Source organism: Telmatherina bonti (assembly GCF_933228915.1).
Source record: "Telmatherina bonti genome assembly, chromosome: 9".
NCBI lineage: Eukaryota > Metazoa > Chordata > Actinopteri > Atheriniformes > Telmatherinidae > Telmatherina > Telmatherina bonti.
Window position 1 is genome coordinate 21,685,718 of NC_136627.1, and position 24,396 is coordinate 21,710,113.

Consider the following 24,396-nt stretch of genomic DNA (forward strand, 5'->3'; position numbering starts at 1 on the left):
TTTCAAATTGTTGGAGTGAGGTGGGAAAGAACATTCAGTCAACCAATAAGTGCCTCTTAAATTATTAGGGGTTAGTCTTTGTGGAAGCATCTTTAATGATTTCCTGCTTCTTTATTTGATTTGTTAATTATTTAATTTCTTTTGTCTGGATGTCATTGTTAATTCTCAGAGTAAGAAGGGCTCTCTGTTGCAGTCAAGGATGACTTTTCCATGACATAGTTAATGTGACGTCCCCAAGAGAAAATGAAGGTCCTCCAGATTCCAGCGGCTTTAGATGATGACATTATGACTCCAGCAGTCAGAGGTGACAGTGGGGCTGTGGCTGTTAACATAGCTACTTTGGTTATGTTTTGTGATCAAATGCTGAAACACAATTGTCTCACTTACATTAGGATTTCACTGTAAAGTTTATTTTTGCTTTTGTTTTTTTTTCCCCCTCCCTATGTATTGCAGTCCACAGGGGTGTTTTTCTTACACATACATAAAAGTGCTGGTTATTCGAAAAACACTGCACACATACTTTGTTTTGCTGATGGCGTAATACAATTTAGAATGTGCTGCCTGATTTGTAACATTTTGATAACACTTAAAGGGGTGCTATTATGGTATTTCAAGTTTTCTGAGCTTTCTACAGCATTACAGTGTTGAATCCTCATCAGACATGTGAATGGCACTGTTTTTTTATCACCTAAACACATGTTTGAGTTTGAGTTCCAGCACGCTCACCCTTCGGTTTCCATAACGACAAAAAACGCGTCGTTTTAGTGAGTTTTATCTACTTGGAAATCCTTGTGACGTCCCGGGGGACAAGGTTTGGTGATTGGTTACCTTCTCCTGGTTAACTAGGGCATGTATAAATACATCAGGCGGGTGGAAATGTCGGATAGTTATTTCGAACGATGGCTGGTGAGTTTACCAAAGAGAGACATCCTGCTGCATTCGTTGCTGTGGGTTGCTGTTTTCCACTTCGTTTTCTGGGTCTGATTCAGGTTCCAACATGTAGGGCTGTATGCTATGTGTTGACATTGTATTTTGTTTTTTTATTGAGTTCATATTAGCCTAATCCTTCTGTTTATGAGATGTTACAATGACGGCGAAAGCAGTTGCGGTGCACGCCCCCGATGCAATCCACTCGTTTTGCCCGCAGGCTGATCTGACAGCCACTGGAGAGGGTCGGTCTGAAGTAAATAAAGCGATTTGTGACAATAACTCGATCAATCCCGGCCCTTCTGGTCTCAGAAATAAAAATAAATTAGCCTGAAATGCACATAATAGTTCCACTTTAAGTTTGGAACGTGTCATCTTTCAGTTTGCATTTATGCTGATTTTAGATAGTCCTTAGTTTGTCAGAGCTTTTTCATTGGCACCTTTCTGTGTTTACACTTGTTGTCAGATGTTCCTTCATGTGACTTTCTATTTCTGGTTGAGCATTAGTATTGTTTTAACTGAAATTTTGTGAAACAATGGGCAATTTGGAAATGGGGAGGTAATACTTTTTTTTTTTTTTTTACTTCATAAAACAGTTTCGCACACAGACAGTGGGTGGTGGGTGTGGTTCTTTACCATTTTTACACCTAATTGTTGCATTTTAACTAAAGTTACATGCAACATTTATCTGCAATTTGGTAAATACAGCATTTTAAAAACAGATAATGTGATGAAACTCATCAGCAAATTGCATCTTACAAAGTCAGCTTCATTACTATAAAGGGCTTTGTTATTGTTTCGTTCCTGTTGCTACACAAAGAGAAGAGGATCAATGGAGGGAAGTCTCATTATCATTATTAACCATCAGTGGTCAGATTTATAGAGGCACCATGTCTGCATCTAATTCCCTCTCAATAAAGACACAGCATTAGCTTTATTATGTGGCTGTGCTAATACCTTGTTTAATTTTGAAGTCACAAATGGATTTTTAGAAAAGGAGTTCTTCATGAATGAATACTCATAGCAATGACAGCTGTCAGCAGTAAAGAGGAAAATATTAATCAGTGATAGATTCAATTTTCTTCTACCTCATAGCAATTCTACACATGGATGTAGTACATACATTGAATGCATATTTTGTATTTGCAATTTTGTAGCCCTTTTTAGCATCTCTCCTGCCACCTTGTTAACATTTCAGTTTTGTGACCCTGAATCACTGCGGAGATCCTGGGGAGTGGTCAAAACCCCTCTCTGCCTGTCATGATTTTCACACAGTCAGAGAAAGGCAGACATTTGGACTGTTGTCCAGCAGTGAGATCAGGGATCAGAAATGAGGCGTCTGTTATGCTAGGCTACTTTCTGTACAGCAAGTCAAATATTCATATCATTAAGCAAACACACACCATCAAAATAAATGATAAAAATTCAATACTGTTACATTCAAAGCAGTTGTGTTCTTTTTTGTCAGACAAACTCAGACAATTTTTCCTTGTGATGTAATTACAGCACTATTGGTTTAAACAATTAAAAAAAATTTTTTTAAAAATTTATTTATTTATTTGTTGTTGTTTTTTTACTGTTGAAGTTATTATTTTTAACCTAAATTGTTGTTCTCGAAGATGTTTGCAGTTTTAGGTCAGTGTTTTCCAAAAGCAGATTTCATGTCTTAACTTGTACATATGTGTAGATCTGCGCTTTATTATTTTTTTCTGTTTGCTGCAAAAAACCCAAACGAATTAAAATAATTTTTGTTTTGTTTGCCCTGCTTTTTGCTGGTTTAGCATAGATTAGTGTCCTACTAGTGTTCTAGAAGATGAAGAGACTTATTTTATATGGTCCTGCAATTCAAGAAGCACTGCTGTGTATTTAAAGTAACTTCAAAATCATTGCTAGTTGCATCAAAACTTCTTGACATTTTTTTCTACCCCCTAGCAGTATTTCACACCAACTCAATTTATTTTTATTTTTTTGACTGTAGTGTTTAAATGTTATGGTGTTGTTCTTATCAGTCCAACTAGCCATCCCTGTAAGTGATATCACAAGGAGATGGTGGAGTTGAAAGATTTTATGGAGAGCAAAACTGTTACTCAAGCACATTTGACTGTGTCCTGTTTTTATCTTCTGTTGGCAACCTGAGACAAGAAGTACATCACCCCGAGAATGTGGGTCAGCTCTTGGATGTACTTGGACATAGGCATTTGCAGCAAGATTAGACTGGTGGAATGACAGATTGTGATGGTAGATTGCAATAGTGGATCTTAAAAACAAGGTAACTAAACTAGCAGTGTCAAACGTGGGTGGTGGTGTTTTTGTATTATATGAAATGTCAGTTTTTTGGGTTTTTTTTTTTTTGTTTTGTTTTGTTGTTTTTTTGTAATGGAATGTCCTGCGTAGTGAAGGGTATCCTACAAGAATGGCAATATCTTTCTGGAAGACAATGAGCCTCATTTGGTTTATTTTTCTGTGTTGGTGACAATTTTTCATCAATTTCATCTTTCTGTAGACAGTGCAAACTTAATGTAATAACCTTGAGCTTTAACTATTTTCTACCCAACCTAGTCCTCATGTCATACATGATCCTGACTTTCCTTTACTCTCTGCTCTCCAGATGCAGTGTAGACTTGGCTGGTGACTGATCTGCTGGCTCTCTGCTTCTCTTGTCCCTGGAGTCAACCAGTTGCGGGGACAGATTCCTGCATTCCCTACTCTGTCTGAGTCTTTGTTTGGAATTAACCAACCAGCTGCCACTGGGGTACCTGGCCCGTCTTCATCTGTGTTGCCTGGATCAGCACAGCTCATCTCCTGACTGAGGAGAGTGCAGCTGCACAAGATTCACTTTTTACTTACTGATCCTTCCTGACCCCACCCACACTGTCTTGTCACCATGGTGCTGTCACAACGACAAAGAGATGAACTGTAAGTTGCTAACATACATTTCATAACATGTTGTTGGAATATTCTAATTGTATGATTTTAAGCTATGGATTTATACTTTGTGGTTCGCTTGTCACAAACACACATATTTTCACACTACAACCACACTTAGTATTATTGTATACCTTTTAGAACTTGGCTTGTAAGGTGTTATCAAACCAATCCTTGAAAATCCAACACATTCAATTTGACATCCCATTAATAATAGGAAATTACAGATACTTAGAAATTATGAGCTCAAACCAAGCGTAGTTCAACATTTTTGCATAAAATGTCATTAAAAGTTGATCATTTTTAAATATATTAAATGGCTAATTATCCCAGCTAAAATAACATCAGAGCTTTCTTACACTTTATCATCAATTCAATTTTGTCAACCAAACATAAACTTAAAACAGAGAATTATTTCTTTCTTCAGTATTACTTCTTTTAACTTGGTTGTTACTTGTCAGTCAAGTACTTTTTGTTATAACAGCATCTAATAATTAGTGCTATTTATTATTAATGGTTGAACCTGAAGAATTTTTTTTTCTTAAGCTGACTGGCTTTTTTTGGTTTAAATGTTGCATTAGCTTGTTATACTGAAGCATCTAATCAAATTGCAGATCTGCTTCCTGAAGTTACCCAGTGACATAAACACAAAAACAATATCAAAGCCTCGAAATAACTTAATGCTAACTGTCTTCAGTGAAATTTGTTTATATGAATTATATATTTGTACTAACCGTTTTCCAGTGCTTAAAAAGCAGATACATCTGTTAAATGGTTCTTTGTTGCATTAGTGTATTATTTCAAAGATGTGTTTTCACTACATGATGCAGTTTGAATTGGGAAATTATGATTGTGTTTCCCCTGTGATACACCTCAGTAAGAATCCATTAGTGGTTGAAGCTTCCTCAGACCAGAAGCTCAAATCTCTTAATCTTTCACCTAAATGACCTAATTCTAACATTGTATTGTATTTACTCTTTACTTGATGTGACCTCAATAGAAGCTCAGAGGAAACTTTGCAAGACAAGGTACAATGATATTTTTGCTTTTGGTACAATATTTGCTTATTGCAGATTCCAAACCCCAAGGTGGGTTACGAAAAGTTAAGGCTTTTCAATGTTAGATAAAGGTTTAAGGAGGCAGATGAGCTGATCTTGCTGCAATATAGTTCTTAATAACTGCCTCTTGGTTAAGAAGTTGGATAAAATTATGTCTTTAATCAGAAAGTGGTGGATATTTACTGCAACTTCAAACAAGGTGACATTCCTGTTGACTATCATGTTCATGTGCTTTAAAATGTCTATAAAATGCATCAATGTTAACATGACAAGGCTTTTAACATTCCTGACAGAGTTTAAGTGGGACTGTGGTTAGTGCTGTGGGACGATCTCTTGGTATTGAGAGGCCGATTGGAATGCTAATCTTTTATACTATTTTCTATTCAAGGAAGCAGTGAGGACCCCCCACTTACTGCCTCCCAAAGCCTCTTTTCTGTTGTGTAAGTCTCTGTCCCATAGTCGACTTGAAACTGGTACAGGCCTACTCAAATCACATTTAAGCATCAGTTGCATTCCACCCGTTGGAGATGTCGCTTGGCTCAGTCGATGCTTTCATTGATTCTCCTTAGATCACATTTCCTAACTGGCATTCTAGTTTTGTGAAGCCTGATGAAAACCCAGTGGCCACTTTATAATCAAAATACTTAAAAAAAAATTTCATTGACCTTGCCCCCCCCAACATGGTCTTTATTGAATTTTCAAGAGGCTTCCAACAACGTACAGAAATAACTGTTCTCTCATCAAAAGAAACATCAAGGACAGCTTAATTATTATCCATTACTTAAAGTAGTCTTTTCTTACAAGTCAAATATTTATAATACAGAGCAGTGCTTGGTTCAAAGTACAAAATATATTAAAAAAACCCAAAATAAAACTAAAAAAAACCAAAGGAGCACTGATCGAAACGACACAAGATTTCTCTCATTTCCAAGGCTTAGTCCAAGCTATTTCAATATTGTGCATCAAAGGTGCAAGCTTGATTAAACAAATCACACATAATATAGAGGTCAAGTTTCAAAGGAGATTAAATTATTTTAGGACAATGAAGAATACCTTGTCCTTTTTTTCTCCTTTTTTAGTTGCAAACTTGTTCATTATTGGTCAGCAGACAAATATCTTTTGTTGTCAGTGCGGTCAGCGAACTGAAGCAATCAAATGTCTGTATGGAATAGTCGTGTTTGAACAAGTTCAACATGATATGATCTTTGCCAGTCATTTATTTCCTAATCTTGGGTACCCCTAGATTAACTTTGCATCCATCACTACTTCATTTAGGGTTTGAATTATGTCAGAATGAGGAAGAGTTTTTTCTTGGAGAAAGTGTCCTCTTGAGAACAAGGGGATTTGGGGGAAATGTCTCCTGATTGGTTTAATTCAGATCAGATCAGGGGTGGCCTACTCTAGTCCTCAAGAGCTACAGTCCTGCAGATGTTGGGAGTTTCCAGGCTGTAACACACCTGACACACATCAGACTTAAGCAGACTTGTACAGAGCTTGACATCAAAGACTGCACAAGTCTGCTAATTACCCATTGACTTGAGTCAGGTGTGTTGCAGCAAGGAAACTCCCAACACTTGCTGGATTTGTGGTTCTTGAGGATCAGGGTTGGCCACCACTGTCATACAGGCTTATCAAGTGCACAGAAGAAAATTTAGTTTTTAAATAAGCAAATTGATACTACTAGATCATTCTGGTTTCTCCTGAATGAGAATGCTCAAGCAGTCATATGCATCTTTTTTCCTCTTTTAGATAGACATGGTGTCTAAGATAATAATACTAACAGTAAATAATTCAGAAAATATTAAAAATCACAAAAGGTTATCAGCCAGCTCTTTTTAATGTAGTATGTTCTACATATATCCTGGAAAGATAATCTTGGTACCCTGAACTGGATTTTGTCAGCACCACAGTCAGATGCTTTGTGCAGCATCTTCACAACAACTCTATTTTTGTCTGTTTCGTCCAATGAAAGCACATTTGTGTTTCTTTGTACGGTCAGGGGACTTATCCCTTGCAGCGTGATGTACAAATAGAGGCAAGAACACAAACTGCGCTCCCCTGAAAGTCCTGGAGGCACCCATGTGCAAATGGTTGTTTGCTTTTGGACTTTCTGTCTGCCTTAAAGAACATCCCCCCATCCTCCTCCATTTCTTAGTCAACAAAATTGTTCATGTGATTTTATTCTTTGCAATCTTCCCCTGCCTGTGAATGTGATGCTTTAATGGATAGACATTTAAGGATGAGGCTACCAAAGTTATGGTGCAGGTGAATTTGTCTGGCTTGGTGTTTTTATAAAGCAGATATACTGTTTACTAGCTAAATAGCAGTCTACTGTCAACGATATGAGGTGCTAGTTAGCTCCTGGAAGATTGTAGCTGGAAGATTTATAAAACATTTTTATTTCTTCTATAAATTAAGGAAATCATTCTATCCATTACTGAACTCCAGATACCCCCCCCCGCCAAATGGTTGAACAGAAGGACTAAACAAGTAATCTTTTTTTTCCCCCATTAAAATTGTGTAACAATTGGCAAATAGAAAAATTTACATGTTGCATGATGCCAGATTCAGGTTTCACCCTGCAGCATCCAGGGTTCTAAAAGTTCACTTCTTTCAAACATATTTCCTGTTGTCTTTCTTGTGCAACAGTATGGTCCTCTTTTTGAGATAGAAAACAATGCGTCCAGTTGTGATTCTACTCTGAGTCTCAAATGTGTTGGATTTGCATTGTTTCATTCCTTACACTCGCTTATCATCCACTCTCACAGTCAGTAAGAAGGAGGAAGGGGGAGAAGAGGAAGTTACAGTGCAGACAACGCAGAGTAACTGCCTTTGTGTGGAGGAAATGTGGTTACTCTCGCTCCTCATATTCTATTAAATATTTCCTGGTGACAGGGCTAAACACCTCCCAAGATGAGGGAAAGCTGAGGTCGGCTCTAAGTGCACATTAAACGTCGTGTGACAGCTTCAGACAGAGAACAGGATTTCAATCTGATTCTCAAATGTTAGTCACATCCTCAAACATCATCGCGGACCAGTTTTCCATAAATGACTGAGACGCTACGATAAAATCCACTGACGACATAAATCTGTCCAGTTTGTGAAATGTCCTGATGAAGGGAATAAACATGGTTTTACTGAGTGGAGTTGCTCAGCTAATGTGTTTATGTTAATAAAACCTATAGTTCAGTCATCTTTTCCTACCTGTGAGAATATAAAAAAACATTTCTGTCTAATTTTCTTGTGGTTGAAGCCACACATCGTCCAGTATTTCATTTATCATGTAAGCTATTTGGTTGTTTCCCAACAATTCATACATACAGACACTATCTCATATGGTCTGTTCCCCAGCCTCTTTGTTAGGGCTCAGCATTCTGAAAATGGTTGAGTGCATCTGCGGGAGGTTTACTAGCAATATGGACCAGATTTTGCCCCAGGACTCTAACACAGATGGACTGACCATGGTAGCATTCCCTGTTATCTGGACCATTGCACCATATCAATCATTCACTGTCCCCCCCCCACCCCCCCTTTTTTTAAAGAAAAGAATCATTGTGTTTTTCGAACTGTCCAGTCATTTTCCATAGGTGTTATGTCTTTAAAAAAAAAAACAAAAAAAAACAATTTTTTAAGTCTTTTTTAAGATGTCGGATTAAAACATTTAATGTTAGCACCCCAATAAAAATAATTTAGTAAAAATACACTGTATTAACCATGTATAAGCACAGTCCTGGTCAACCATGTATTTTATTCTTTGTTCATATGTGATTTATTATTGGTCTTAGAAGACTAAAAAGAAAAACTTAAGGGTGTGACCAGATTTAAAAAAAATCCATCAAATTAAGACTTTATTAATCTTGATTTAATCACATTTAAATTACATAACACTATCTGCACCAAAATGCTATTTTTTTTAAAAAGTGGATTTTATTGGATTACCGAATCAAATAATAGACACAGACATTAATATTGTAAACTCAAGCTTAAGTAATGAAAAAATATGTTTAAATGCATTTAAATTCAAAGCAATCTGAAAAGAAATAGAAAATATCCCATGCCAAAATTGAACAGACTTAGTTTAAGATTTTTATGGACTTTAACTAATAGTCTGATTTTCTTTAATTGGTAGTTTACAATATGTTATTCTTTTTAGGGGCCCGCAGCAGTACTTGCTGCTTATTGAGAATAGTTAATTATAAACTATACAGGCTATCGTATCAGACTCAAAAAGTCTCCAATGACATAATAAAAGGTAGATAGATTTGTCACTAGTTGCATTTTTTATATAAAGTCTATGGAAAGGGTCTGAAACCTTGCTAAGGGTACCACCAAAGTAGCTAAGTTGGCAGCACTGATTTAGCAGAACACTAATGTGTGCATCAGTTTAATTGGTGTATCAGATCAGTGCACTGACAAATGTCGACGTTGTTTGGAATGCAGACTGCAGGTAAATATGTGAAGTTTTCTGCAATAAATGAACTGGAATGAAATTTAAAAAAAAAAAAAAACATTTTGATTTTACGGTCGCTCATTCAGGTAATCTTGATAATCATTGCTTGGTAGAAAATGCCTAAATGCTATGCACGAAATAGAAAAAGTATTTGTGGGTTGTGTAGGCCAGATAGTTAAAGCAAGACGATTTTGTTTTCATGTCTTCGTGTTTGCATGTATCCACATGCACCTTTTTATTTAAAAAAAAAAAAAAAAAAGTGAATGAATGTTAAACCCAGACAGTAAAAAGACAGTTATGTCCATGCCTATTCTTTCCTGTGAATCCTTTCATAATGTCTCTGGTTAGGTTTCCCTTTGAAGTTTACTCATGGCTGAATAGTTAATCCCTTCTACATTGCTTTGATTTTATATGAAAGTTGAGAGACCCCTGCACGACCTACCTGTTTTACATTAAAAGTGGTCTACTTCCTAATAATCAGCAATTGACTTTAAAAGTCTTTAAAAAGAATACATTTAGTTGGAAAACTATTTATAGCATTTCTGCCTGTTTTCTTGTATAAAACTATGTGAGAGTTTGTGTGTTTTAGACTGGTGACTGTCCTCAGAGGACATTCCTCATATCTCCATAACCAAGGCTGTAGGGCTCCCCTGCATTAGTTAAGCAAGACAAATGCTCAATTACAATTGGTGACAGTTTGCACAGAGATCTGTTTATAGCTGGGAAGTTAGGTAACCCCTGTCATATGATTTTCGTTTCTCTTAAATTGTCGTTGCAGTTATCAGCTGTTCACTACAAAGCTGATTTAGCTCTGTACCAGTCTACTTTTCTTCATGTAACATCTGGGTTACAGTTTGGTGTTACTTTCACACACTGAGCATGTTAGAATCAGTGCTGCTTTATATTTTAAGAAAAGTAATTATAATGAATTTAAACCATATTACATTTCAAATTGTTCTGTGTCTCATGATGTATATCCTTTGCTTAATACTTCATCTTCACACAGTGATCCTCACTGTTAATTCAACAAGAGTTAATTCAACACTGTTAATTCAATATACTAAGACAAGAGGAGAGCCCCCCCCCCCCCCCCCCCCCCAAAAAAAAAAAAGCCACGCTATGTATCCTATGTATCCTGCTAAAAAGCAACAGCTTTAGCAAGGAATCGTTATCCTAAATATTGCACAGATTAATGGCATTCTTATGCAACAGTATATGGTAAAAATACAATAATGCCTCTAGAATGTGGGGTTTTCTTTTTCATTATATATATATATATATATATATATATATATATATATATATAGAGCTACCGATGGAGCAGCTCTTTGGTGGAGTTCAGTGCAGCTGAAATCAGCCAAACCTGGCAACTCTGATAGGGTCAGTTAGGGCCGTTAGGACAGCAAAGTTTTTGCAAGCAGCTTGTAGCTCTTGTTTGTAGAGAGAACTGCACCATTGAGGATCATTATGACTTGTTTAGATAGCATTTTCAGAAAGCCAGTGGCTGCTTCACGAGCCGCAAGTCAATAGTCAGTGAGCTGCATGCAGCTCGCGAGCTGAGTAGTGCAATGAGTAACACTGTCTTAATATATAATATGGTATGAATTTGGTATGGTATGAATTTACCAGCTAGTGTGATAATCTGTTTCCTTCTCTAAAATCATAATGATTATTTTGAACCACAAGAAACTGCATTGCATGCTTCCATCTGTTAATGATAAAAAAAACACCCGATGGTGCCTAACCAGAAGATCATTAATCGACCGATGATAGTTTCAACCCAATATTGAAATAGTAAACAAATGACAAACTATTGTAGCTTCTTTTACCAAGTCTTAGAATCTTGGCTTTTAGTGATATTAAAAACATTAAGCAACCAAAACGGTCCCTTCCAACTAAATCCCCTCTGCTATGTGAAAAATAAATAAACTCTGGATTTTATTGCTGGATTTCTCTGAGAAAATTGATAGAAATGGGGCTGCACGGTGGCGCAGTGGTTAGCACTGTGGCCTCACAGCAAGAAGGTCGCTGGTTCGATCCTTTCTGTGTGGAGTTTGCATGTTTTCCCCGTGTATGCGTGGGTTCTCTCCGGGTACTCCGGCTTCCTCCCACCATCCAAACACATGCATGATAGGTTAATTGGTCACTCTAAATTGCCCCTAGGTGTGAGCGTGAGTGTGGTTGTTCGTCTCTCTGTGTGTGGCCCTGCGATGGACTGGCGAGCTGTCCAGGGTGTACCCTGCCTGTCGCCCAAAGCCGGCTGGGATAGGCTCCAGCTTCCCTGCGACCCTGAATTGGAATAAGCGGTTTAGAAAATGAATGAATGAATTGATAGAAATGGCTACAGGACATCTGCCTGGACTTTTGGGGCTTCTTTCTGAAAGCTACATTATAAAAATTGTTTTGAACATTTCAACCTGAGCAGAGAATTTATAAATGCAGGAAAATATCTAGTAGCTAGCGTTGACATCTGGTTGTCCTTTAGCAGAATAGCGGCTGTTTCGAAAAATTTATAGACCCGGAGAGTGGAAATCAAGAAACAATACGAGATATCTGAAATGAAATATTCTTTCTTCCATTTTCTATAAATCTTGCCCATTGATGACTAAGAGCCATCGACATAATGCAGGGCTGATTGTTTGAACAGCGAAATTATATGTCACAAAAAACATGTTTAGGTTTTTGAAAACACGTTTGCGTCTGCATTTCCATCTTCTCTGTTGAGCATAAATGGACCTTTAGAGTCATTTGTGATGACAAAATAATAATTGATGCGATAACATTTCATTTCAATTCATGAGATAAACATTACTGTCATTTGACCAAACACACCTTGTTTTTGTTCTTCTTTAATAACAATATATAAAAAAAACTTGACATGACATTTTGTTTCTGTACTTTTATACATTACTAGTTTTCTCACTGCTTGAGTTCTTGAACTCAACCTACATCATCTGTCCCTTTCTGACAAAATATAATGAAGCTGCAAGAAAATCCTGTAATCTTTAGAAAAACTTAATTTACCTTCACTGACATCTAGTCATATTAATTTCATATGGTGCTGAAGAAGGCTTGTGTTAAAATTAAAAACAGTAATAAAATATTTCATTAATACTCTGAACAGACCCATACAGTGACTCACTGAGAAATGTTACTTTTGTTAGCTGACAGCTTAAAACAGGTCTTGTCAAAAAAGTATCAATAATCCATAGGTCATTGTAATATTGAGCACAGGTACTGTTGCTTTCTGATGACTGCAGTTTTCTGTTACACAGTTAAATTGTATTCCCCCCCCCAATTAAAGCAATAACACTTTTGAGTTACACATAATATGGTGGGATCTGTCAGTAGTTACAGTGTGCAACTTATTTCTGTTATTATGTGAACATGTATGATCATTGAGCAGGAACTAGAAGGAACTGATACCGTCAGACAAGCTGGATGTCTGACTCATTTTCTTCTCAGAATGATGAGGTCATGCATCTTGTCGTCAGTCTGTTTGTAGCACAACCTCTCTCTCCTCCGCCATTAAAGCTCCTTTAAAGTGGATGAGAGCATATCCGTTCCAGATATTGAACACATCACCCACATGAGACACGTATAGACTTTATTCACAGACATTGGATAACTTGTATTTTTAACAGATGTTGCAGATTGGTTCTCAGTCATTGGTAGAAAGGAAAAAAAAATTGTAGTCATTGTTTCTATTGTTCTTTTTATTTTCTGCTATCTGTCCTCTGTGTCCACATACTTGCCCTCCCCTCTTTTTCTTCGTCTGGATCACGTCATTTTGCTGTGAGCTGCTAGTAACCATGGAGACGAGCTGGTTTGCTTCTTCTGTGGCCATTAATACAGACCTACCTCATTTTCTCATTTTTTTCCCTCACATTTACTGAGAATTGTGCCTATTGAAAACTGCATGTTGATTTTATCATTAATCTGTTTGACGCTTTCAGGATAAAGAACTGGTTGAGTGAGTGATTAGTTTTATGTATCACCATCTGCTATCATAACTGTAAACCTTTTTTTTATCAATTGCTGATTTTAGCCTGTGTGTAAATATTAGCTCTGGTCAATCTGTTTTGCTGTGTGACTCTACTAGTGTACAAAAGCAATAGCTGTTTGCTACCACATGGTAAAAATAATTATTCATTCTGTAATGTCTTCTTATACTACCCCATGAAAATTACATGAGATAGAAAATTAGTCATTAGTTATATATCAATTCACTTTGTAACATGAAATTTGTCTGATATATCATGTAGCTTTTCTCATCTTCTTTCTTTATATTGTAGTGAAAGTGAATCAACTTAAAGACATACATCTACCACATCACTACTTCCCCTGTGCATCACCTTTTTCTGTTAGGACACTTTCTTGTACATAGTAACACAGTTCATCCTCCCTTATTGTTTTTTTAAGACTTGGAGCAGGCTGTCAAAGGTGTAGGTAACCTCCTGCTAACCTTGAGCTGTAATAAGGCCTGCTAGTGTTGTCATGGGGATTCTGATGCTCAGAGGCAAAAAGGGGTTTTCTGCTCAATACTGACCAAGAGGGCACAGGGGGCACAGGCTGGTCTGACAGATTGTGCTGCGCCCACCCCCTCACCCCTCTCACCCCTTCATATTTCATATTGGCACTTCAAGGCATTGCCTGGCTGACAGCTTGTTTGGCATATACTGACGGGCATTTATTGTGCGCAAGAGCACAGGAGTTATTGTACAAGGAAAAGGATGTTTTTATCAGGCATCAATAAATTCAGTCTGTCTTTGCCCTTTCTTTATTTTGTCTCTTTTTTCCTTTATAAATGTCAAACTGAAGGTGTGACTGGAAGAATTTCAAAATAATAACCATTTCTCGCATGATTATTTTTATTGAAACTTTATCTTTGTAATAATTTCAAAGATTTTTGAAAAAATATGGCTAAAGAAATTTGACAGACTAAGAACATTATTCCACCTGTCTTAAGACATGGAGAAAATTGATGTTCAAGTTTAAGGTCTTCTATTATTATAAAGCTTTATAAACCAAAACTGGCAAGTAAGTTTAGCTGAACCCGATAGTAAAACTATATATTAAAAAAATGTTGTAATTTACATGTAGTTTTATGTTTATGCTACGGCTAGTTTAAAATTTTGATTTAAGATTTGATTTAAAGTGTTGATTTGATTGAATAAAGATGTTATGGAGTAATACTCAGTCTGAATTTTAAGTCTCACCCCTTATTATCTACAACAGTAGCATTACCAGCTTAAGTGAAAGGGCTGCCCAAAAAGGAAAATCTTCCCTGGGGAAAAAGAAGCATAATAAATATTTCACTTTTCTGCACCCTCATGAGAAGCTAATTAGACTGTGAATAAATCGTCAACTGTGACGTCTATGTGAGCCTCATTAATAACTCTTAGGAAATTGAACTGCTGCTGATTCTGCAGTTGTAAACTAGAGCTGTGTGTGTTAATGTGTATGTTAGCTGTGACAGCATTATAGGTAGCAGCTCGGAAGACAAAAACGGGAAATGTGAAGACGGCTTCCTCTCTTGGGTTTCTGTTGCGCCTGTCTATTGTCTCTCCTATCTGAATATCTATCTTCACATATTTGAAATACTAGGACTGCTACACACTGCCACTGCTATCCCAGTCACCTTTGTGTTGGCTTTCTGAAAAGACCAGCCAGTGTTTGAATACTGCTTGTGTGAGTTTGTAAATTTGAAGCAGAAAAGGGATAAAGGATTGCTTCAGCTGCCAGAAGCTTGCATGGTTCACGGGAAATATTGTGGATGGCCATGATTTTGGCAGCCTTACTTTTTCTGTATGTGTTTGTGATTATTGGATGTACGGTGGCTTTCAGTTTTCCCATATCTACACCACAGGGAATCGTCAATTCCTATTATATGCCCACAGCAACAAGAGCTCATTATAGTGGCTAGACAGATGTGCTCTGTTTGTGTTAAATGGGTGGAGATGGCTTTTTGTGTGCTATGAGAGAGAGACAGAAAGAGAGGGCAGGAAAGTATGTTGTTGAAGATCGTGCCAAGTGTTCAGCTGAATTTATGCATGCAAAGCATTTTTATTATAGCAGTCTGTGTGAAAAGCATGTTAAATTTATATCTTTGTCTGGCACCTTTCCTGAATGTGTTCATTTTTTGTCTTTGTTTCAGAGTTTTAAATTACTCTATTATGCCCATCCTTTCTCGTAGCAGTTTAACAACTATCTTGTCTGCTAATCAGGATGACTAATTATGGTTTATCTTTGTCTCTTTCAGAAATCGAGCGATAGCCGATTATCTACGCTCCAACGGCTATGAAGAAGCATATTCCACTTTCAAGAAGGAGGCAGAATTAGATAATGTGAGTAGATAAAGGCTTGTTTCATACATCTGTACAGCCAATCAGATCAATTTACACAAACAGAATGTCTTGATTTCCGCTTCATTTCTCATTTTAGTTAACATGTTCATCGATGTGACATTGAGCACCTGCAGCCAATTAGGATGCTGTTTGATAAGAAGGGCTATGGTCTTTGGATTTCCCAACTGAGTTGAAGTCGAGCTTTTACTCACCTTGAGATGTTAAATTATCCAAGCTATCATTATTATGGTACTATGCTATTCATGTCCTATTCGGGATGTACATAAAGTGCTTTCTGCAAATTTTTAAATAATATTGTGAAAATTGACATTTTATATGATTAACCCAAAATTAGACAGAGGCAAAAACATATTCTTATGCAAATTGAAGGCATGCATGTTTATTAATGTCATGTGCAAAAAAACATTTGAGAAGCTCTACATCTCATTAATAAATAAGTATTACAGATATTTTGATGTTTATCTGAGGCTTCTATGTCAACTCACCTGTCCCCCTCATCCCCCACTCACATACACACATGCACAGACACACTTTTTTTTTTGCATCCTGTTTGTTATGTTGCCTTCATGTGACACCCTAGCTCTGAGTCTTCATCATGCCTCTCTCTGTCGCTCTCCATGTGGCAGCTCTTTGGAAGGAGGTTGAATTATAGATGAATGGCACAGAGGGATCAGCTGCACCCTGTTGGGTTTTAGCACTCAGGGATGCACACCTTGACGGGACCAAGCCATACAACAAAGTGGATTTTAGCTCCATTTTCCTGAGGCCTCAGAGTTTGGCATTCATTACTTATTTCTTTGTGTCTTTTGTGAATTTAAAAGACTCTTCACCTTCACCTTTTTTGGATATTACTATTAGTACTTTATGATTAACGTGTTGCAAGCCTCTTTACATTGATGATAAAAATTAATGCAAGATATGCACTGCTGTCTTTTTAATCCTCCTAACCATATTAAAGAAAATGCAAATACCTTTGTGCATAGACAAACATAATGTACATGTTGATTATATACAACCAATGGGCTGGCAGACTGTTCAAAGTCTGGCACTTGTCGTTCTTTGTGTCTGTGTGTGTGTTGGTATCCAGGCAGATGGCAGATTAGATGGTTGCAGACTTGTCCAGACTAGGTTCCCTGATCTCCTTTAGTGTTTTCTTTTCTCCTTCATGGCTTCATAATAATTTTTTTCCCCTTCATGTTGATCTAAAGATGCTGTGATTTTCATGAGAAATGTTAAATAGGAATTTTGTAGAAATTTTTAACATCTCAAGGTTTTGCTTTTCTATTTGAAGCTGAGGAATGTGCTGAGAAATGTGAACGCAATGTCAATTTTCTCTTTCACTTACACTCATGGCTTTCTGTCAGTGTGGATTTTTGATGTCGGATGGTTATTAGGGCCCTCAAAGCATGGATGCGGTGGCATCAGAACTGTTGAATTGCTTGTAGTTGGGCTAAAAAATACCAGATTTTCTTTCAAGTTTTTCTCACTTATGATCAAATCACTTATTATTACTTATTATCAAAATTATGTATAAATTAAAGAAAAATTCAGCAGTTTCCCTTTTCAAATATTGATACAGTTCTAAAATGTATATTGATGATTGATGGCCTTTTAGAATGGTCTCTTAATTGACTAGTTGTCTTTCAATTAGGTGTATCATTTCATGCAAATGTGCCTTAATTCCTTAAGCATTTTTGATTCAGTGTTAACTTTATTTATTTGTCTTTATAATGATCTAAATATGACAAGTTATAGTATGGCAGCAAATGAAGTGGGTATATGATCAGATATATGGTCTTTAAGATTGAAATGGACAAATTGATGGGAAATTAATCATGAAAGTAGATGGAAAACATGTCACAGTATTGTTGGTCTTGGCAGCAAGAAACAGACTGTTGCCATGTCCATTATGTAAAAGGTTGTGGCCAGCTTGACGTATTAGCTTGCAGGTGGAATCAAGCTTGTGTCTGCCAGGGCTGCCACAAGTTAACTTCCACCGCTGCCTCCACTACCGGCTGTGTGGCAGTAAGCTGCCTAAGCCTTTCTGCTGGAGATTAGCTTATGTGAGAAGGATTAGGACTAGTGTGTGTACGTGTACATTTATGTGTGTATAGTATATGTGTTTGTAGGTGTATGTGTGTGTCTTACAGTAGGTTGGCAGTGTCTGGCAGCCAGCCTTAGCCTGTGAGGGGTGTGTAAATAATTCCCTGTTCTTTCTTACTATGGCCAAAGACCTCAACATGCCACCCCAGCTGGCTCCCATTCCACAGGCCTCCTTGATTATTGCTGAGCCCATGACTTTGATTGGCTTTCTTGGCCTCATATCCCCTCCTTTCTTTGCAGAATGAAGAACTGGATAAGAAGTATGCTGGTCTTTTGGAAAAAAAATGGACCTCAGTCATCAGATTACAAAAGAAGGTTTGTGGGTTTTTTCTCTTCAAAGAATGCTTGTGGGGATTACAGTCTTGTGAATGGTTCGTGACATTACTGCCGAATCTGTTGTTGACCCGACTGTAAATATGCAATTTGTTAAAAGCACATAATTTAACAAAGATAAGAACCTCAAAAACTTGTTTTCATGTACATGTACATTCTCTCCCTTTTTGTAATGATCTGGCTATGGGTTATAAATGTGCGAGGGGTGCAACAATACTTGTATCTGTATTCAACTGCTCATTACAGTGCTCTCGGTTTGGTAGGCACCATCGATCTAACAATACAGAATTTTTATTTTAACAACTGACGATGCGCTCTGTGTTGAAAGCTCCGTGAATCTGCGTTCGATTACTGCGCCTAGGCTGCATTGTCAAATGTAGATCCTTTGAGCATCTCCCACATGCACTTACTCAAGCTCGTGAGACAAGTTATGAGTCATTAGCCTGTTGCATCGTGGGTACTAGCTCAAATGTATCCAAAAGCCTCTCCCCTGTCGTTCAGATCTGGTGTTTAAATTTATTTTGGATTTTTATGTTAAGTGTGACCCTGATGATAAGCTCGTCATGGACAAAAGCACAACGATATGTCAAAGGTGCCACATAGTGCTTAACTACATCTGTGGGAACATGACGTCAATAACTTTATATTAACACTGACTGCTGCAAAGACAAAAACAACCATCATCATTCGCATCATATAGGCGTATATTTTTGTTTAAAAGTTGTTGTTTTTTTTTGTTTGCTGCTCAGTGCCTGCACTCTAGAAGGTGGTTATAGTATAGCTTTTATTTTATTTTAGAAATGGATGATTTCTCCAACGGGAACATGCATATATAGAATTATTTATTTGTTTTGCTGTTTCAGCAAGATTTAATTTAAAAACTGCATTTTTGAGTATAAGCAAACATTTTTAATTAATTTGAATAAATTACAAGTTTTTAAAAAAAGACATAATTTCTTCTTTTTCTTTTTTTTTAATCGGAAAAAATATTGAACTGTGACACTAAATTATTGAACCAAACTGAAAATTTTGTGTATCGGTACAGCCCTAACATTTATGACTAGACCTGAAACCTTGTGTACATTGGCTAGGTGATGGAACTTGAATCCAAACTGAATGAAGCTAAAGAAGAGATCACCCTGGGTGGGCCTGTCAGTCAGAAGCGTGACCCCAAAGAATGGATCCCACGCCCACCAGAAAGGTACGCCCTGAGTGGCCACCGCAGTCCAGTCACCCGCGTCATCTTCCATCCAGTCTTCAGTGTCATGGTGTCAGCTTCTGAGGATGCAACAATAAAGGTCAGTGCTGTTGGATTGTATTGGTCTTTTAACGAAGGATTTGCTTCAGATTCTGATTTCAAATGTGGATGTGAAAAACGATATAAAAATATTAATTTTTTTATTGGAAAATGGATTTGAGTTGGTTTTTTTTTTTTTTTTTTTTTTTTTTTTTTTTAAGGTGTTTCAGACAATCTCTTGCAGATATCTGAGAACTGGCAGGTTTTCCTAGTAATAAAGGCTTTCACAGGTCATTTTATTGATAAGTTTGTCTTATGACTAAATGTCAATCAATAATCAATAATCCAAAAACCCTGATCTGATGCGTTTATCTTCACATTTTCCTTTGCAATTTCTACAGAACATATTGTACATACAAGATGTTTTTCATTACATCCATAAAACCTTACAAGGTTTGTTTTCTCAAGATAAAATTAGATTGGATTAATCATATGTTAGTATTGTTTAATTTCCCAAATGTAGCTTCATGATTAGTACTCTTATAAGTAATTTCAGCAAAAACAGTAGTTTATGGTAGCAATATCATGCCAGGTTGTTTACTGATGATGTGTTACAGAGCTAAAATTAAATTTGATTTCTATTTGATAGACTGGATGAATGCAGTCTTTTTTTTTTTTTTTTTCCTGAAACGTTTCACAAAGTTATTCAGATGCCTTTTTTCCCAGCATGCGCATTGCTCCCTTGTTGGAGTAAGAGTTGAGTGAGCTGATAATTTTTTTTCTTTTCATAATGTTTGCACTAAAAGTAGAAATTTAGAATTGTGTAAAATTGTCACACATAAATCTCATGCCTGGCATATTTTCATAGATGCTAAACATTTGTCTCATTTTGGGGCTCTCTGGTATACACCTTAAGATGTAAAAAATCTAATCAAATTTTATGTTTAATTTTATGCCAAAAAAGAACACAAAATGCTTCACATTTCCACTCATTCATTTTTCTGACTCTTGTTTAGATGCTCAATGGATTCCCGAAGTATATCATTCTGTGTCATCTATGCATCCCTAGATTCCATATATAAACTCTAGTGTCTGTGTCTGGGCTATTTTTGCAGCAGCATTGCGCTACGATTTCCCTGCACAATGCCAATACTCTGCTGAGCTGTTTATGTATAATTTATTCATGAGACAGTATTAGACACTTGTATGTTTCCTCTACTGCTACACCCACACAGCAGGGATCCCTCTCCACATTTTGGCAAAGTCTTTCTTTTTCAGCCCCACCCCCCAGCACCCTCCCTCATTTATCTTCCACTTAAAGCATTAGCTGTCCCATCATGATTACCTACCATCAGCCATCGGAAGCTGGCGTGTCTGGGCTTAATATAAAGAGTCCAGCCCTGCTTTTCTGCTCATCTTTTGATCATATTTCATTTATCTGTGGCCTGACTGAACTCCCCCTGTGTCCTACTTTTCTCCTGAAGAGCTCTGTTAAATTTTGAAGGAAAAGAGCAGACCTTGTGCTCTTTCCACATAAGCATATGCTGTATAGCTTGTCTACTTTCATTATGGATCATTGTCACCATTTAGGTTGCCTAGCCAGATAATCAGACTGTTATCCGAGTTTTTGCAAAAGCCTGTATCGTTGCTGAACAGCCACCCTGCAATGAGACTGACTCTGACAATGACAAGAGAACCCGGTATGCTTGATGGCAAAATTGTTTAGTGGTTCAATTCAGATACCTGATGAGGAAGAAGATGAGGACTTTGATGGATTTATGACAACAGATTGATTAAAAACAAAACTATGTGTGTATTTTTAAATAAGTACCGTAGTTAAATAAAGTAAAACCAAGGTCACTGTTTTGCTTTCATTACTTTGTTTTTATTTTATTTTAGCATTCGCTCAATAATGCAATGCGCCTTATGTATGACTTAAGCACAGAAATAAATTCTGTAATTGAGGCTGCACCATATAATTGTGTGTGCCTTGTGGCCCAAAAAATATGGTGGTATTTTTTCTGTGAACAAAGCTGTCAGACAAACAAGGGTGGAAAATCCAAATCAGTGTTTACTTAATAAATTGTGCATACACAGATGATGTTTTGTATCATTTTAGCCTTTCTAATAACAAAGATGGAAGACATAGTCACTGATATACTGAGAATGCAAATAATTTTATACCACTGCCTAAAGCATGCCAGTGTTGAGTTACAAGTAGCTCATGGGTTTTATATGCTTCAGATGGTGCTAATGAATAATGTAATGTGTGCTTCCTGATAAGGCTACTACAAACACCAATTCCCCACCACACACTTGCTACCTCATGACCATCTGTAGCTTCCTTTTGAGCGGGGGCAAAGGCACTTCAAGGATGGGGGAGGAGACGGTGGTCCCCTGTCACCGTCTGCCCAAAATCCCCTCACCCTTAAGAGAGAGGCCAAGGAAGGTTTATCCCTCTGTGACAAACAGTCTGTCTGCTGAAAAGCCGCAGACTTAACAGCTTTCTCAGGCTGGAGAATCTGGCTTACTGCTGTTGTTCTCATCATATTCTGTCTGTATTCCAACTTACAGTGCCGTACTTGGTACATTAAATGGTCTCGTGGCTTTTATGAGGCTTAAATGTAATTGCTATTAACATTAAAACCTGTCAGCTTATAAATTGGGCCTTATTTACAAATAATGCCCAATATTTGTATTGTAATATTTGGTTGTATTGGTGTAAGTTTAATTTTAATAGACTTAATCATGTTTGGTTTTGAAAGTTGTTTCCTGAGCATGTTTTTGTTTGGACTATAATGTGACTTCACCTGGTAGTTTTTCTTTTGTGTTTTTCCTTCTTCCTTTTGGCTTTAATTTTAAGACTTTAATTTGTTGGTTTGGCTCTGCAGTGGCCTGCCGACCTGTCTCAGGTGTACCCTGTGTTTTGCTCGTTAATTGCTGGGATAGTCTCTACCTCTCCACACGACCCTGAATTGGACTAAGTGGTTAAGAAAATGAATAAATAATTTGTTGGTGCCTTAAAAAATGACAGAATATGCTGTACTCTTCAGGTGTGGGACTATGAGACAGGAGACTTTGAACGCACACTGAAAGGCCACACAGATTCAGTTCAGGACATCTCATTTGACCAGACTGGCAAACTGCTGGCTTCCTGCTCTGCAGACATGACTATCAAACTGTGGGACTTCCAAGGTTTTGAGTGTATCAGGACCATGCATGGTAAGAAGATAAAACAGCCTTCACCTGCGTATATGAACATATCCCTTTATGGTTCCCATGTCATTGCTTTCTAAATGTTACTTGACTGTATACAGTGCTCAGATGGTACCACGTCCAATGAGCCTCTAGTTCATACAACCAAAATCCCATTTAAAATTCACCTGCTCAGCTTCTTGTTTTTTTTTTTTATCGACTCATCTTTGATTAAAATATTAAAAACATGATGAACTGGAGGAGTAGATTAGTGCTGATTTGGACAGCAGTTTAATTATCCTCTTCAGCACCGGATCACACTTTACTGTGTGACAGCCACCCATTGTTCCAGCCTCATGGCATGTGTGTGTAGAAACACACACAGACAGTTAAGCTGGCCTTTTAGAGCATGCTTAATGTTGTCTTCATCTTTTTAGCAGCTTAAACATGGCCCAGTGTCTAGGTAATTAGCCATCTTTTATTCTTAATGGAACAAAAAAAAAAAAAAAGGAAAACGATTGCCTGGCTAGTCATTTAATTAGACAATTATGACCAAATCTGTAGTTTTTACACTGTTTGGTGCTGAAAATGGGTTAACACAAAAACTGAATTTGGACTCTGGAGATTAAAATAAGGTGGGAATAGTTTGAAAGGACCATGTGGTGCCATCTGAAAGGATTAAATTCCATTTCACACCAGATTATAATCTTTTGTTGGATTGTTCTGTTCAAGGTCTACCTCTTACAGAGATTTATTGTGTTGTTTTTGTTTCTTGGCAGGACATGATCACAATGTGTCGTCTGTAGCCATCATGCCCAATGGAGATCACATCATTTCTGCCTCGAGGGACAAAACCATGAAAATGTGGGAGGTGGCAACTGGGTACGAAAAAAAAAAAACAAACCCAAAAACGCCTTAAACCATTCTTGTCATCAAGTTTTTTCTTTTTTGTTTCTTTGTTTACTCAACATTGTATTTTTTATAAAATTAAACCCACTCAAACCTATTTCCCCCCCTTTGCATTAGCTACTGTGTGAAGACTTTCACAGGCCACAGGGAGTGGGTCCGTATGGTGCGACCAAACCAGGATGGCACACTTATTGCTAGCTGCTCAAATGACCAGACAGTTCGGGTTTGGGTCGTGGCCACTAAAGAATGTAAGGCTGAGCTGCGGGAGCATGAACATGTGGTGGAGTGCATCTCCTGGGCACCAGAGAGTGCCTATCCCACCATCCTAGAAGCCACAGGCTCTGAGGTAAAGTACTTGTTGTGGTGGAGCATCAGTTTCTGTTTACTGAAGTTGTAATATGGATTTTCTCCTTGTTTAGCTCATGTTTTGATGTCATTAATTTTGAAAATGTTTATCAATATGAACGGTGTGAGTTATCAAAATACAGCATACAGTGGACATGTATAAGTGTCGGTTTGAGTGTAATAATTAGGTCTCAATAGTGACGTGTTGGTGCAAATAAGATGAGGCTTCCTCAAGTCAAAGCAAATCTAACGGGAAACTCATGGTTCTGTCCTGAGTTTGTTCTGTGACGCATTCACACAGAGATGAATTTGAATGCTATCAGATGATGAGGAGTGTGATTTCTCCCCACATAGAAGTGCCACTGGACCTTTTTCTTCACTGCTCAGAGTGACAGCCAAGTGAACCCAGCAGCTTAAAATGAAGAGTGTTTGTGCTTACAGAGACAGAATAACCACATAGCTTACAGTCAGCCCAGGTCTCCCATCATGCCTTGTGATCTCCAATGTTTCCAATTGTAGCATGAACAGATGAAATTATTCTTTTAC

The 24,396-nt window shown here is 37.3% G+C and overlaps 1 protein-coding gene across 1 annotated transcript in view; it reads left to right on the forward strand.

Moving 5' to 3' along the window:
- LOC306760910 (lissencephaly-1 homolog) overlaps positions 1 to 24,396 on the forward strand; it is a 37,384-nt gene that overhangs the window by 5,876 nt on the left and 7,112 nt on the right. The window contains exons 2-8 of the mRNA XM_079246960.1: positions 3,536 to 3,843; positions 15,623 to 15,707; positions 18,072 to 18,146; positions 19,256 to 19,462; positions 22,455 to 22,623; positions 23,376 to 23,478; positions 23,623 to 23,851. Of these exons, the coding sequence (XP_079103086.1) occupies positions 3,812 to 3,843; positions 15,623 to 15,707; positions 18,072 to 18,146; positions 19,256 to 19,462; positions 22,455 to 22,623; positions 23,376 to 23,478; positions 23,623 to 23,851 (900 nt within the window). The 5' untranslated portion in view covers positions 3,536 to 3,811. The remainder of the gene's footprint in view (positions 1 to 3,535; positions 3,844 to 15,622; positions 15,708 to 18,071; positions 18,147 to 19,255; positions 19,463 to 22,454; positions 22,624 to 23,375; positions 23,479 to 23,622; positions 23,852 to 24,396) is intronic.